At 35.4% G+C, this 14,390-nt stretch overlaps 3 protein-coding genes across 3 annotated transcripts; all 3 read right to left on the bottom strand.

The window, feature by feature from the left end:
• Nucleotides 1-156: 156 nt before the first annotated feature.
• F5B22DRAFT_31399 (uncharacterized protein) lies at nucleotides 157-1,355 on the bottom strand. Its single transcript, XM_047970641.1, has 2 exons — nucleotides 733-1,355; nucleotides 157-682 (listed from the first exon to the last, which is right to left on the bottom strand). The coding sequence occupies exons 1-2, from the start codon at nucleotides 1,045-1,047 to the stop codon at nucleotides 335-337; spliced, it is 663 nt and encodes a 220-aa protein (XP_047836721.1). The 5' UTR covers nucleotides 1,048-1,355; the 3' UTR covers nucleotides 157-334.
• A 309-nt stretch (nucleotides 1,356-1,664) lies between these two features.
• F5B22DRAFT_632724 (cytochrome p450 benzoate 4-monooxygenase) lies at nucleotides 1,665-3,951 on the bottom strand (the record flags this gene model as incomplete). The annotated part of the gene is made up of 4 exons (XM_047976726.1): nucleotides 1,665-2,919; nucleotides 2,983-3,100; nucleotides 3,248-3,413; nucleotides 3,934-3,951. 4 exons carry the CDS (start codon nucleotides 3,949-3,951, stop codon nucleotides 1,665-1,667), a joined length of 1,557 nt encoding a protein of 518 aa, XP_047836722.1.
• A 3,031-nt stretch (nucleotides 3,952-6,982) lies between these two features.
• F5B22DRAFT_584657 (uncharacterized protein) lies at nucleotides 6,983-9,413 on the bottom strand (the record flags this gene model as incomplete). Its single annotated transcript, XM_047973440.1, has 3 exons — nucleotides 9,206-9,413; nucleotides 8,606-9,155; nucleotides 6,983-8,550 (listed from the first exon to the last, which is right to left on the bottom strand). Exons 1-3 carry the CDS (start codon nucleotides 9,327-9,329, stop codon nucleotides 6,984-6,986), a joined length of 2,241 nt encoding a protein of 746 aa, XP_047836723.1. The 5' UTR covers nucleotides 9,330-9,413.
• Nucleotides 9,414-14,390: the final 4,977 nt, after the last annotated feature.

Raw genomic sequence — 14,390 nt, forward strand, 5'->3', positions numbered from 1 at the left:
GGGCGAATGCAATGGAATGGACGGCTGGAGTTGTTCGGATAACGTCAATACAAGCGCCCTATTCCTGGTGAAAGCATTGACCAGAGGATGGAATAGGGTCTTGATGTAGCAGTGGCGAGGTCAATAAAATCAAGGTATTGAGAAAAGTAAGATGCGATCGGATGTTAAGGGGGAGAAATGTTGGTGAGGTACTAGGATCTATCTCTAGAGATAGCATATGTACAGCGTTTCTTACGGTACTCTCGTCGTTGATCGCTTTTGTATCAGACCACCAATAAGGAAATAATCAAGCGTGACTGATCATAGGCGAAGTAGAACGACGATGATTCCATATTCACAGTCGCCAACACATGCACCAGATCGTCACACCAGGTCCGCCTTTCCTTGGTAAGCCCGCTGCGTCGACGACGCCTTTCCCCAACACCACTTCACCGATAGTTTGGAACCCGTGGCGTGTGTAAAGCCGCAGAGAATCTCTAGTTGTGGCCTCGAGCCAGACTGGTCGCTTGTCCCTCCCGGCTCGATCTATTATATCTCTGAGCATCGCCGATGCGAGGCCCTGGCGGCGCCTGCCCACCGCTGTCCCCATCATGAAGACATACCAGTGACTTTTCTGTTCTTCTTTAGTAAAAGCCTTGTGTAACATAGGCTCGACCCCGCTTCCGTAATCGAAAAACGCTCGCTACCCAATTTTAGCAATTGCCGATATGTGTGCCCAACATAGACACGTACCTTGAACGTTCTCGGCCCTATGGTGAATAAGCCCGGAACAAGTCCTGCTCGTAGCAGTGTTCGCGGGTTCTTGATGTTCGCGCCCGGCGGCATGAGAACACCACAACAACCGAAGCCGTCGACCTCGAGGAACATGCTGTTGTTTAGTGAGCTCTGCTTGAAGTAGCCGCGGAACAGTTTAGGAAGCAGATCTTCATGTTCAGCGAGGGGCAAGTGGTGGAACAGCCATGCATAGAGGGGATCATCCTGGAAGGCTTGGGCTAAGACTTCGGTTATCCTGTCAATGTAATCTGCGATAAATTCATTATTCTTCATACTTCAAGACCCTTGTGATGCGTGACAGTCGAACCTTTGCTACCAGATGTGACTCGGTATATTCGTGTAGATGACATGGTCAGGGGGACTCTGGCGTATAGTCCGCGAATACTTGCGAACTAAGGCGCCCGACTCACTGCGATTGTCTGAAGAATTCTCAGGAGGCTGATAGTGGACTTGGGACCGAAATATATTACATGATACATCATTTGGCCATGACCGGAGACGTTTGGCTAACTTGGAGTAATACAAACACATATTTGTGCAAGTAATTTTCAATGTAACCTCTCGTATCAATGCGGCACCGCCTTCATTTAGATATCATATAGCGCCGAGCGGTTTATGGGAGGCAGTTATATAGCCATAGGTACCTACCTAGGTAGTTTATCCCTCTGTGATTCGGCTGCGTACATTAGATGCTGTGTAAGATGGTAACATTCTGCCCTAAGGTATCTTCAGCACGAAGATACATGCGCTTTGTCGTACACGTGTAGCTATATCACTCTAGTGTTAACTCTTATTATTACCAACACTGCCTCTCAAACTATTCCCTATTCGCACAGGCCATTATTAACAGATCTTGGAGTTGTGATAACAGCCTCGTATATTGTCGGGGACTATGCTTCGACATTCCTCAGCTTAATTCCTACCCAGCATTCTTCGGGCTTCTTTGAGAAACCTTCGTGAGATTCAAGTTTCTGTTGATACAGTCTGAAGTCATAGCGATGAAAAGCAGTGCCGATGATGAGCGCTAGTTCCATATGCGCAACATTCTGACCAACACAGGCTCTTGGGCCGAAGGAGAACGGATTGAACGACATCTTCTGTCGTGGTGTCGCATCAAGCCAACGTTCAGGTCTAAACTCTTCAACATCAGGTCCCCATATATCCGAGGTATGATGGAGCGTGTAGCTTGGCACTGACAGAACCGTCCCTTCGGGGAAGTGCTCGTTCTCACAGAACACGCCATCCTTTGTTGTCACGATCCGAGGCAGACCGATAGCTGAGGTTGAATGAAGCCTCATAGCTTCGTCTATACAGAGCCGAAGGAAATGCAAGTTCTTGACCTCTGCGTGAGCGGCAATTGATGAATCTGCAGCTATTGCTTCATCAAGCTCGGCTTGCAATCGGGGCACTACCGTACCTGGCCTCTGCCGCTCACCATGAAGAATCCAGTATATAATGGCGCATACAGTATTCGATACAGTATCACTGCCAGCAATCAGCTGTGTGAGCGTTTCTGACACTAGTTCATCTCGTTGCATTGCATTTCCTTCAGCATCTTTGCTGCAACAAAGCATCTCCAGTATATCTCGACGTTTTGGGATGCTTGACTGCGTGCCCTCCGTATTTTCAAGCCGTTTCGTAACCGCCGCAGCTGCAATGCCGTGGAGGTTGTTTACCGACTGCAGGCCTTTTGAGAAAAAGGGGTCGGGTAAGTATTTGGCCCAAGGGCGTAACGCAGGCAGTAGTCCAAGAGTAGAACTTATCTCTCCTCTTCGGTTAAGTGTTTCAGCACCCGGGACATACGTAGCGGGCTCGCCCGGTCGAGCAGACTCGCACTCATCTCGTCCTCGTGTGACCATACCAAAAGGTGCTCCAAAAGCTAAATCGCCTATAATATCAAAGGCAATGAAGGTACACCAAGGCATGATGTTGAGACGCGCGTACCCATCCTTGTCCGGGGTTGCTGCTATTCGGTCCAATTGATCAACCCATCGCTGGAGGTTTGCAGACATATAAGGCTCGAAGTCGTGTACTGCGCCAGGAGAGAACGCATGAGCAACGATCTTGCGCTTCCTTGTGTGTTCCGCCCTGTCCTGGACGTTGAATAGGCCAGGGACACCGGAGATGAAAGCATTATAAAAGATACTACGTTATAGACAATATCTCTCAACATTTGAACAAGGCTCTTAGGCTTCAAGGTTCACATACTCTTTCAAGAAACCATTGCCATGTGCATAGACAACGCGCAAGCCCTCAGGCGTGGCTATTGACACGTGATTGAAGCCTACGCGGATGACTCGGCCATACTTTTGGTGAGCTTCGTGTACTGTAACGCCTGGAGTTAGCAATTATCGCTATGGGCCTTAATCTTGGACGATTCCAAAATGTAGAACGACTTCATTCTATGAAGTAACCTTGTGCCAAATGCCCCTGACAGAAACTGTTTTCGAAACGTGAACGAGATTTTACTTGCCCCAAGCATACTTCCGGCCATTCCGAGCACCAAGTGCAAGCCACAGATTACTAAACTTGCCGACAAATGGCCCAGGAAGGTGTCTTAGATGTTTGTATGTCGTAAAGTATGGAAGTATCCAGTAACAGAATGCCCATAAGGGTAAAAGTGAACCCAACACGATGACCTGCAATAACGACATCGTAAGACAGCAACAAGATAGACTTATTACAAGTTTCTCCTCTTTCATGCGATAGAAGGACTACGTATGTTTTATTACAGCCACAAGGTAGCAGTGCGCGGCAGCTCGTTACTATTCTATATCATACAGTAGGTAATACGCTACACGTCACATTTACAACGCGCATCGAACACTGTAGCACAGAGGGTAGCATCCTGTCTTCTAAGGCGCTAAGCGGTTCGCCGTGCAGTTGAATTGCCCAATTACATGTCACCCGTCTATATAGGTGTGGTAGGATGACCGCCCGTTGCATGTTCAAGATGCAGTGATCAGTCTGACCCCAAAATGACAGTTCATATGGTTCGCTGAAAGACGACACGATAGGATACGGTAGGTAATAGCATCAATACTTACTACATATCAATTATTTCCGGGTTGGTTAGAGTATTTTTGCGCCCAATCCGGAGGAGATTAAGGTTACTGTGCAGAAAGCCCCAACACACCGCACACTATTACCAAACGTTGCCTCGTCTGACAATGCCATGTCGTCAGAGTATGTACCCCGACAGAGTGAGCGGTGGGTTCTGATTGTGGCGTACTACCAGGGTCCGATTTCGTCCTCATGAGCGCAGCGCCGACTTCAGCTCCTGCAGGCGAGAAACAGCTTAGTTAGGGGTAGGAGGGGTCGTATCCGAAGGGGAATATACAACCAAGTACATCCAGCATGGAAATTCTACTATCACACGGAATCGGACATCTTTAACCAATTTGTCGTTGGTTATAACAATATCAGCTTTGATTATGCCTTCGCTTTGAATTTATGCCAACCTTGGGTATTGAGCACTAGGGCGGGCTCTTCGGCATAGTTGCTACATAGTATTGTTAGAATTGATGGGTTCATTTGGATGGATTGGTGCGGGTTAAATATACCACGTACCTTGGAATATTCCCTTCCGATCGGAGGATATAGTTATAAAATAAGTGCAGGATGCCTATCTTCCGTAGCATAAGTGGCATAGAGGAGCTGACCCTATGTTACAACATGCATGTATCGACTACTCATAACGACGATGCCCCCTCTAGCCACGCATTAGTCAATGCCTCATTTGAAAGCAATTGCGGTGTGCTTGCAGTTGACCAGTCGTACTACCAGATTGGTTGACTATCCCCTCGTTACACAAGCTCGGTGCATTATTCGCTCGCACGACAATTCTCTTACACAGTAGTCATCCTGGCTTCATATTCCACCAGGCTTAACCATTTACTAACAAGCCTTGCCCCTTAGAGTCCTGCCAGCGCAACTATCTCGTGAGCTGCCGCCATACTGGCCGTATCTAGCTCAGAGTGGCCGTCGGGGCCACCACTCAATAGGCTCTATAAGGTAGTAGGAATGATAACGACAGTGTGAGAATAATTAGTTCGAAGTCGAATAGAGGCAGTTACGATGCGGCAATGAAGCGGGTAGCCGACCTGAAAGAGAGGCTAGAGTGGCTACCGACTATGCAACATCGAGTTGACGGACCGGACAAAGTCAGTTACTGGCCACGGTATCCCCGACTGGATGAAAAAAACGGTCCTATTAACTATAAACGCGTTAATGGTGCGACAGCGGTCAATATTAACCTCTTTTTCGACCCCCTCGAGGTCCCGGAGATCGCAAATACCCCGCTAGAACGCTTCTTCAATGTAGACGAGATGGGTATGGGCCAAGGCGTTGGCGAGGACCATTGGGTGATCTCCGATGCCTTGATGCGCCATACTTTTAAGAAAGCAATCGAAAAAGGCGAATGGACCATGGCCCTTGAGTGTGTTAGCGTTGGAGGTGAAGCCTTACCGTCGTTGCTGATTTGGAAGGGATTTACAGTTCAAGCGCAGTGGTTTCCAGATAAAAACCGTAGTTTGTTCGAAGACTGGCGATTTGACTGCTCTTCAAATGGGTGGGCCAGTAATCTTATCGCAATCAAGTGACTATTTATCCCCCATATCCGTAGCCGCTTCGGTAATATATGGTGTGTGTTGGTCTATGATAGCCATGACTCTTATACAAACAACGAGTTCCTCTGGACCTGCCTGTCAAATAAGATATGGCTTTTGTTTTATGGACCTTATTGCAGCCATGTTGTATAGCCGTTGGACGTCGGAGTCTTCGGTTTGTTGAAGAAAAAGTTGCAAAAAGAGCTTCAGTTTATGCCCGCCGGCCGCCTTGGTGTGAAGCCTTCGAAGAAAGATATGATAGTAGCGTATAAAGCGAACCGCGATGATGTTCTGAAGCCTAGAATCACCAGAAAGGTATGGCAAACCGCTGGAATATGGCCAAGGGATCGCTAGGCCCCGTTATCTTCGGAGTATGTGGTCCTTGAGAAGAAGGGTTTGGCAAGAACAACTGTACCAGCACTTACAGTTGAAGGACGACCTGTTACACCCACTTTTCAGATCAGCGCCGCACACAGTCAAAACAAGTCAAGCAATTTGTCTTTACCTTGTTTTCTCTGATTTGAGCCCATTTTTGGCCTTATTTGACCTACTTGGCTAGAATCTATATTTGGCTTGACTGTAACTGGTCACCAAGTAATCCAAATAAACCGAAGTAGCCTTATAGGTCGTCATTAGCCCGCACGGAGTAGTTTAGAGAGTACGGAAATAGCTTACCCAAATGTCTCAGACGTTGACGTCCCTCTTACGCGTTGATGCCCCCTTACACACCGCGTACTACACTTAATGTGGTAGGTTAGGTTAGGTCAGGACAGGACAGGACAGGACAGGGGTTAGGTCAGGTTAGGTCAGTCACCTACAACCTTCCGATCTTCGAAGCCTTCAACAATAACTTTCTAATGCCTAAACCCTGTAAAAAAATCAAAAAAAAAAAAATCAAAAATCAAAAGATTACTTACAATTAATTGCAATTAAAGGAGTCAAGTACAAAAATATGTTTTGGTTTATAAAATAATCTAAAAGGTCTTATCTTGTTTTAATTAGTCAAGTTATCTGGCAATCAAACAAAATAATACTTAGTCGGTGGGCGGCGCTGACTTTTCTAACAATAGCAGCAGCTAAAATAACCATCGGGACACCCTTAGGAAGCCAGGCTTTGCAGACCACTACTCGAAAGCTAGCTAAGTCCTCCCCTTCCTTCAATAATCTATCACAACGGCTGTTCTTTGCGAAGGCTAGTATAACAAGGGCAGTAATACTGAGCTTGGAATCTAGGCAATTCAGATTACTATGATCAACTAGGGCTGCATAAGTTCTTGACCAACCAACTCCTTCTTGGCTGTTGGTGGCTTGACTTGACTCTATATACAACTGGTCTGCTAGCCCAGACCGCCTAGGCCTCTGGGGTCTGTTTCAAAAAGCAAAGTCTGTATAACCTCACTTTCCAATATTGCCCAATGTTGCCTGCATGTCTTGAAAGATCATGAATAGCCTGCAATGGTCCTTCGTATGGCCGAAGTGCAAGGTGAACTGCATATTTCAGCTGGTACAGAGGTTACACGTGTAACAATGAGGACAAAGCTGGCAACGTTAAGCTCATCAGGAATGAATTATATCGATATTGGAAATATATTTGGCTTTATGTCACATTGTTAAATATCTCCCAAAATGTCTCTCTGTAATGTGTATAACAGGCGGCTCTGGTTCCACCCTCCTTACCGTCCTTAGCCTCTCGTTTGCTCGTGGCGTCGTTCCGTTCACTCTCACTACCGGCGGTATCTGAACCATCCTCATCTGCTCTTTCTGCCTTATTTCTTCCCTTATCCTGACTCCGCTTTCCCTTTCAACTCTTCTCATCAATCTTCGACTGGCTCCTACACTTGAATCGTCACCTCGCACATCATCGTTACCGTAATACCACCGGGTCCGTTTCCCCTTCTTCGTTCTGCCCACCACTGCGTCCCATTCATCGAATAATTCTTCAACTATCGCTTCCTCCTCTCTGGGTGTCATCTCATAAGTATTCCTTCGTGTGTTATTTATGCGCTCATGCCCTTGTCCTGATCCAGAAGGCATGTTGACCTGACCGTTCCAAGCCGAAGTATGCTGTAGTGTTGAAGGTGAACTCGGATCCAACGCTACTTGCGACGAAAGCTGAACCCGGGTAGTGGATCTGGAATCATTTCCATGCCTTCGGCTCTTTATTCTACTTCCCTGACCACGAAGCTCGACATAGACTTGTGCGCCTCTCCGATTAGACCACGGCCACCACCAATGTATGCTTTTCTCCTTCACATGTTTATACTGACTACCCTCTTTTCTTTCTTTGACGAAAACAAGCTGTGGCTGATGTAACTCTGCACCCTGTCTACCTTTCGTGAAGCCGTGTTGTGGTCGATAAGGGGCATAGGGCTGTACATATACCGGCTCGTCAGTGATTCCATTCACGCCATTTTGATCTTGCCTAGCGTGGTTCGTTGAACCACTTCTGGTGGCTTCACCACGGCCACTGCCTGGGGAGACTCTAACCTCACCAGCAAAAACGCTACCGGCAGCTGTACCAACTGATTTTTGACCTCTATCACTTATTTTGGGAGTACCATGTTGAGATTCAGGAACATGATGCGTTTTCAGAATGACTTGAATTGTCCCCAGCTCCTCAGCCGACCTTCGAGCTGTGACCGCCAAGCCTGCTAGTTTCCATTCCAGCTGAGGGTATTCTCTCTGCAATATAATGTTTTGATCTCTCAGTAGATTGTCAAGAAGTACTCGCTTTCGTCTAGATTTTCGTAGTGTTTCATAGTCATCCCAGAGTGTCGTATCTAGTTTCGAACGTTGGGAGATTTGACGCAAAACCATTAAGTAGAGCTCTTCAGTTGAGACAGGCAGTTCAACGGGAACGGAAAACTCCCAAGATGGCCCTCTAGATGTCGGGATTGAATCGTGGTAGTTTCTAGGAGGCCGAGCTTTGGTGAATATCCAACCCATGTATATATGTACTAGTCGGTAGCTGTCGAGAGAATTTAGAGGTTGTAAGTTAGGGCGCGCGGTCGAGGGATCTGACCGATCAGTAGACTGGCCAACTTTATTCCCTGGTATACCTGGATTTGTGCGATTTTGAGATGTCTGTGTGATATCATCTACTAGGCCCTTCATTGTCTTGTACATATCCAACATGATTCGCTTCATGCCCTCGATTCTGTCATCATTTCTTAGGTATCATTATCAGCAATTCATGTTGTCATTTATAAGATAATCGTACTTACAGCACGGCCTGAAACACAGTAAATGTCAATTGTAGTTCTATTTTGTGTGACTCGATTTCATTTTCCATTATATCGATATCACGCTCCCTCAGAAAGACCTTCGCTCGTTCATCGTCAGATAGCTCGACTTTTGACCTGCTTAGTTGCCCTGAATTCTGGCCATTCAGCTGAGGGAGAGTTTTACTGGCATCATTGATTTTCTGGGTGATGTGCTGGAAAAGACTGTGCGCGCCTTGGCTCGCCTCTCTCATATCTTTGAAACACTGCCATTTCAGAGCGTCGGAGCCTCCATCTAGATCACCGGACGCGCTGCCAACTTTACCTCCCTGGTCCGTACTTGCAGTGTTTTGCTCATCTTTCGGTGTTGTAATATTCTCCCCTTTTGCTTGCTTCATCACCAAGTCGCTAATGCGAGTCAAGACGGTAGAGGTGGTGCTGACCTTATCTCCAACTAATTTGAGTCTCAAACTAGTAGTAGCCACTCGCGTAGTAAAATCTCTGATGGCATCGGTGAGGGTAGTTGCAGACTCAATAGTGACATTGAGTACCCCTGAAACATTCAGCATAACTTGACAATTCAAATAGACCGTGGCCACCTACCAGTAATAACATTATACCCGGAAACGTTACCTGTTACTACATTATTATGATGAGCTCCCTTGTTGTCCGTCGAACCCTGGTGAACTCCCTTTCCCTTTCCCTTCTCGGAAGAGCTTTCGCTCATTTGTTTGTTTGGAAGATTACGCTGAAAAAGAGTAAACGTAGGAGATTTTTACTTCAATTTCCTCCAATTATTATGTCCGCTGTGGATTCTAGCCTTGTTCTATGGGTTTGAACTAGGTTATATGAATGCTACGAAAAACGATCTTCTTTAGTTGCGGTTGAACTAATAAGATCGGCTAACGTATTTATATTATAGTACTGCCCAACTATGGTTTTATATATTTGTTCTATTATTATATAAGGAGGGAAGTTCTAATTTTTACCCCTTATTCCCTTTTTTAGCGTTATATATAATATTCCTTAATTTATATTATATATTAAAAATTAAGCTTCTTTAATTCTATAATAGTACTTCCTTCTTTTAAATATAATTAACTTTAATTATATAAGTCTAAATCTGTTTATAATATAGTTATATAGTATATATATTATATTATTTATTTTAAGCTATACTTTTTTTTAAAGCAATATAGTAGTGCCCTATAGCCCTATAGTAGAATTTTTTATTATAATAATTAATTGTTTACCTTATATATTTCTTTATTTTTCCTCCTTCCTTTTTTATATTTATTTTATTACCTTTTTATAATTATAATGTTTAGCTTTATTTTTAATTTTTTAAAAAAGGTTTTTTTAAGTACCTTATTTATATCTTTTTTCGTTTTCTTTTATTTATTACTACTATTATTATACCGGTATATATACCTATCTTTATAGGTAAGAAGTTTTACCTTTATTATTTTTAAATTAACTTTAATATATATTATAAGGAGGGTAGTACTATTTAAAAGGTAGTGCTATTTTACTTTACATATATATTTAAAGGTAATATTTCCTTAACCTATTATACTTAATATAATAAGCGTTATAACTTATATAAGTTAATATATTAATTATATTTTATTAATGTTTTATTCTTATTTTATAATTTCTTTTATTATTTTTAATTTTTAATTATATTTTTTTAAATAAATAATACTTTTAATAATTAAAAACGTTTATAATTTAAATTTACTTCTATTTTAATATATTAGTTTTTAATATATTATTAATATTATTATTATTATTATTAATTTAACTATATTATATTAATATATATATTTATTAATATTATATTATAAAGTTATTATTTTAATTATTAATTTTACCTTTATATTTAAAAATATAAAAAAGGAAGTTTATAAAGTATATATATTTATAAGTATTAAAAAAATAAAAACGGTATATATTACCTTTATATAGTTATTTTTTTAACATTTATTAATATTTTTTTTTTATTTTTTAAAAGGATTATATTATTTATAATGCTTATTTTAATTATTATTATTAATTTACCCTTACCTTATAGTTATATTCTTACTTTAATAATAAAGAAGAAGTTTATATTTAAGAGGACTTTTAATTATTCTATCTTTAACTTAAAAATATAGTTATTATAGCTTAATATTTTATTAAAGAGAATTTTTACAATTCTTTTTTAATAAATCTTTACCTTTATTCTTTTATTTTTTATTTTTATTATCTTTTTATTATAATAATGTTAATATTTTAATTTAAAATTCTTTATTGCTTAACTTTATAACTATAGGGCTTAATAATAATAAGGTTATTAAGATTTTTAATTTTTTCCCTTTTACCCTTTAAGTAATTTAGTTTTAAATTAATATAGTTATAATTAAAAAAAGTATAAGTTTAATTTAATAATATGGGTTTTAATCCTATTAACCTTTATTATTCTTTTTTTAACTCTTTTATACTTATTTAATCTTACTTTAGTTTTTTTTATTTAGTTTAATTTAGTTTTAATTTAAATAGCGCTTTAATATTTAACTGCTTTATTTTTACTATTTATAGCTTTTTAATCTGCTTTTATTATAGTAGTGAATTTTTAATCTTTTTTTTAATAAATTTTTAAAATAATTTTTCTTTTCTTTATATAAATCTATAGTTTTTTCTTATATCCCCTTTTATATATAGCTTATATTTTATTATTTATACCTTTACTTTAATAAATATATAGTTTTTAATAATTATTTTATTTAAAGCATTTTTAATTAATATAATAGTTTTAATTTAAAGGGGTTAAAATAGTAAAATATTATTAGTTTATCCTTATAGCCTTTAAGGTTTATTATTAATTCTTAAGTTAATTAATAAAAGGCTAACTATTTAATTTTATATTTAAGTCCTATACTTTTTTTTCTTTTATTATTTAAAATTTTTTTAAATAATTATTTTATTTTTTTAATCCTATTATTATTTTATAAAATTATCCTCTTTACTTTATTATTATATAGTTTATTTAAAGTTAATTATTTTAAAAAGCTTTCTTTTATTAAATATATTAATAATATATAAAATATTAAGAATATTTTATATTATTAAAGTAATTATATAATTATAGCTTATTAATATATTTTTATTATTTTAAAAAGGCTTATTTATTTATTTCTTAGTTTTAATATAAGTTAATTTATTTTAATATTTTTTATATTAATTTAAACCTTATTTCCTATTATATAATTTAAAGCGTTTAATTAATATATATTTATATTTTTAATAACGCATCTCCCACTTGACCTGGCCACCCAATTGAGCTGGCCACCCCCCTAGCCTATACAAGAAACATCGGTGCGCTAATCACGTGATAATTTAATAACTTCACGAATATTAGTCGTATAAAGAAATAAAATATACCATTAGATTTGTAATAAAGAGAGCTATTTAACGGTACCCTTTATTTATTTATACGACTTATATCCGTGGAGCTATTAAGCAATACGCTAAAGTAAGCATTAAAATAATCCTTACCTAGCGCCCTTTTAGCGTATTGCTTAATATCTCGCTTAATAAATTTTATAAAAAATAGTAAAAAATACCGCTGGATTCCCCTTTAAATAACGGATTTAAAGGTACTAATTATTCCATCATACCCCCAATATTGGTAAAGTTATTCCAGATTAAAACAATGGGATTTTATATAGGTAATTAGGGTGGCCAGCTCAATTGGGTGGCCAGGTCAAGTGGGAGATGCGTTATAATATTTTTAAAATATAATTATTAACATTTTAACCTTTTTTATTATTCTTTAAATCCTATTAACTATATTTAATATAATTAAAAACTTATTTTATTAAACTTTTATTTTAATTTTAATTAAATCCCTTATTAATTTAATTTTTATAATAAGGTATTAATTATAATTTATAAAGAAGGGGGTTAACCTTATAGTTTTAAATATTTAAATATTTATTATAAATTTAATTAAAGGTAGTTAATTTATTTAATTATTTTAATAATAACTATAATAAGCTTTTAAATATTATTCTATTATAATATTAATAATCTTTATTTATTTATTAATTTTTAAGTAATATATTATTAAAGCGTATAACTATATATTTAAATAATAATTTAACTCCTTTTAAAAGTAAAATATAAATTATAAACCTTTATTTAATATAATTATTTTTAATATATTATATAAATAATATACCTATATTATAAAGACCTTTATTAATATATTTATTATTATATTTATTATTAAAATAAAGTATTTTATTTTTATAAGTTTATTTATTATAATTAAAATTAATTTATATTTTATATCGTTTTAAATATATAATAATAAAGGGCTTATTTAATTTATTAATATATTTATTTATAATTTATATAATATTAAAAAGGGTTTAAATAGTTTAATTAATATTGCTTTAAAATTTTTAATTTATTAATATAGGTAATATTTTTTAATAAAGGTAACTATATTTTAAAATATTCTTAATTAAAAGTAAAAGTATTTTAAAAGGTTTTAACTTTTATATTAATTTAAATATCTTATTAATATAAAGCTATATATTTTATATATAATTTTTAACCTTATTATTATATTTTTAAGGATATATAAACGTTTCTTTATATAAATATAGTTTTATTTTATTATATAATTATTTATAAATATTTTAAATTTTATCCTTATCCTATTAAAGAAGCATTAAACTTTTAGGTTTTTTATTATATTAATTAATTTTATTATTAATAAAAAATTCTAATATACTTAATTTATAATAATATTTATTAGTTTATTATTATTAAAGAAAAATAATTATATTAAAATAATATTATTATACCTTTATTTTATTTATTTATTTAATAGGAAAAAAGCTTTATATTAATATATTACCCTTTTATTTATTATATTTTATTTATCTTTTAATATATAACTTTATTTTTAAAATAATATATTTAAAATTATAATATACTTTTTTAATTTATAAATTATTTAAAACTTAAAATTATTTAAAAATTTTAATTAATAAATTTATTATTAATTTAATAGCTTTATAATAATAAAGTATTAAAGGTTTTTATAATTTATAATAACTTTAATTATATTTTTATACTTTTATAACTTTAATTATTATTTTTTAAATACCTTTATTATTATTAATAACTTTTTATTATAAATTTTATAATTATATTTAATTAAAAAGTATTTTATTAAAAAAAGATAATTAAGTATTATTAGCCTGCTTTATTAATTTAAAAAAGTACCCTTTTTAATATTTAATTTAAAGTATTTATTTCTATTATTATTTTTTTAAAGGATTATAATAAAATAATATTAATATTATTATAAAGGCTTTTTTTAAAGTTTAAAATACTTTTATTATATTATTATTTAAAGGGGTAATTTATTTACTTTTAAATATAAAGCTTATAAATAATTTTATTATTTATAAAAAGCTTTAAATAAAGTATTAATAATAATTTATAAAGCTTATAAATTATTATAATTCTTTTAATATTTTAAATAACTTTTAATTTAAAATTATTTATATTTTATTAAGGTTTATTATAATGCTTTTTATAAAAATAATAAAGCTTAAATATTTTATTTTAATAATATTAAACTTATACTTTATAATATTAATAGTTAACTTAGCTTTAATAAATTTACTTAATATTTTATAAATATATTATTTATACTTTACTTTTAAATTATTATAAATTAAAATATTATTTAAATATATTATAATATATTTATTAAAGATATTAAATA

This window comes from Xylaria bambusicola (assembly GCF_022495145.1).
Source record: "Xylaria bambusicola strain CBS 139988 unplaced genomic scaffold F5B22scaffold_1, whole genome shotgun sequence".
Taxonomy (NCBI): domain Eukaryota; kingdom Fungi; phylum Ascomycota; class Sordariomycetes; order Xylariales; family Xylariaceae; genus Xylaria; species Xylaria bambusicola.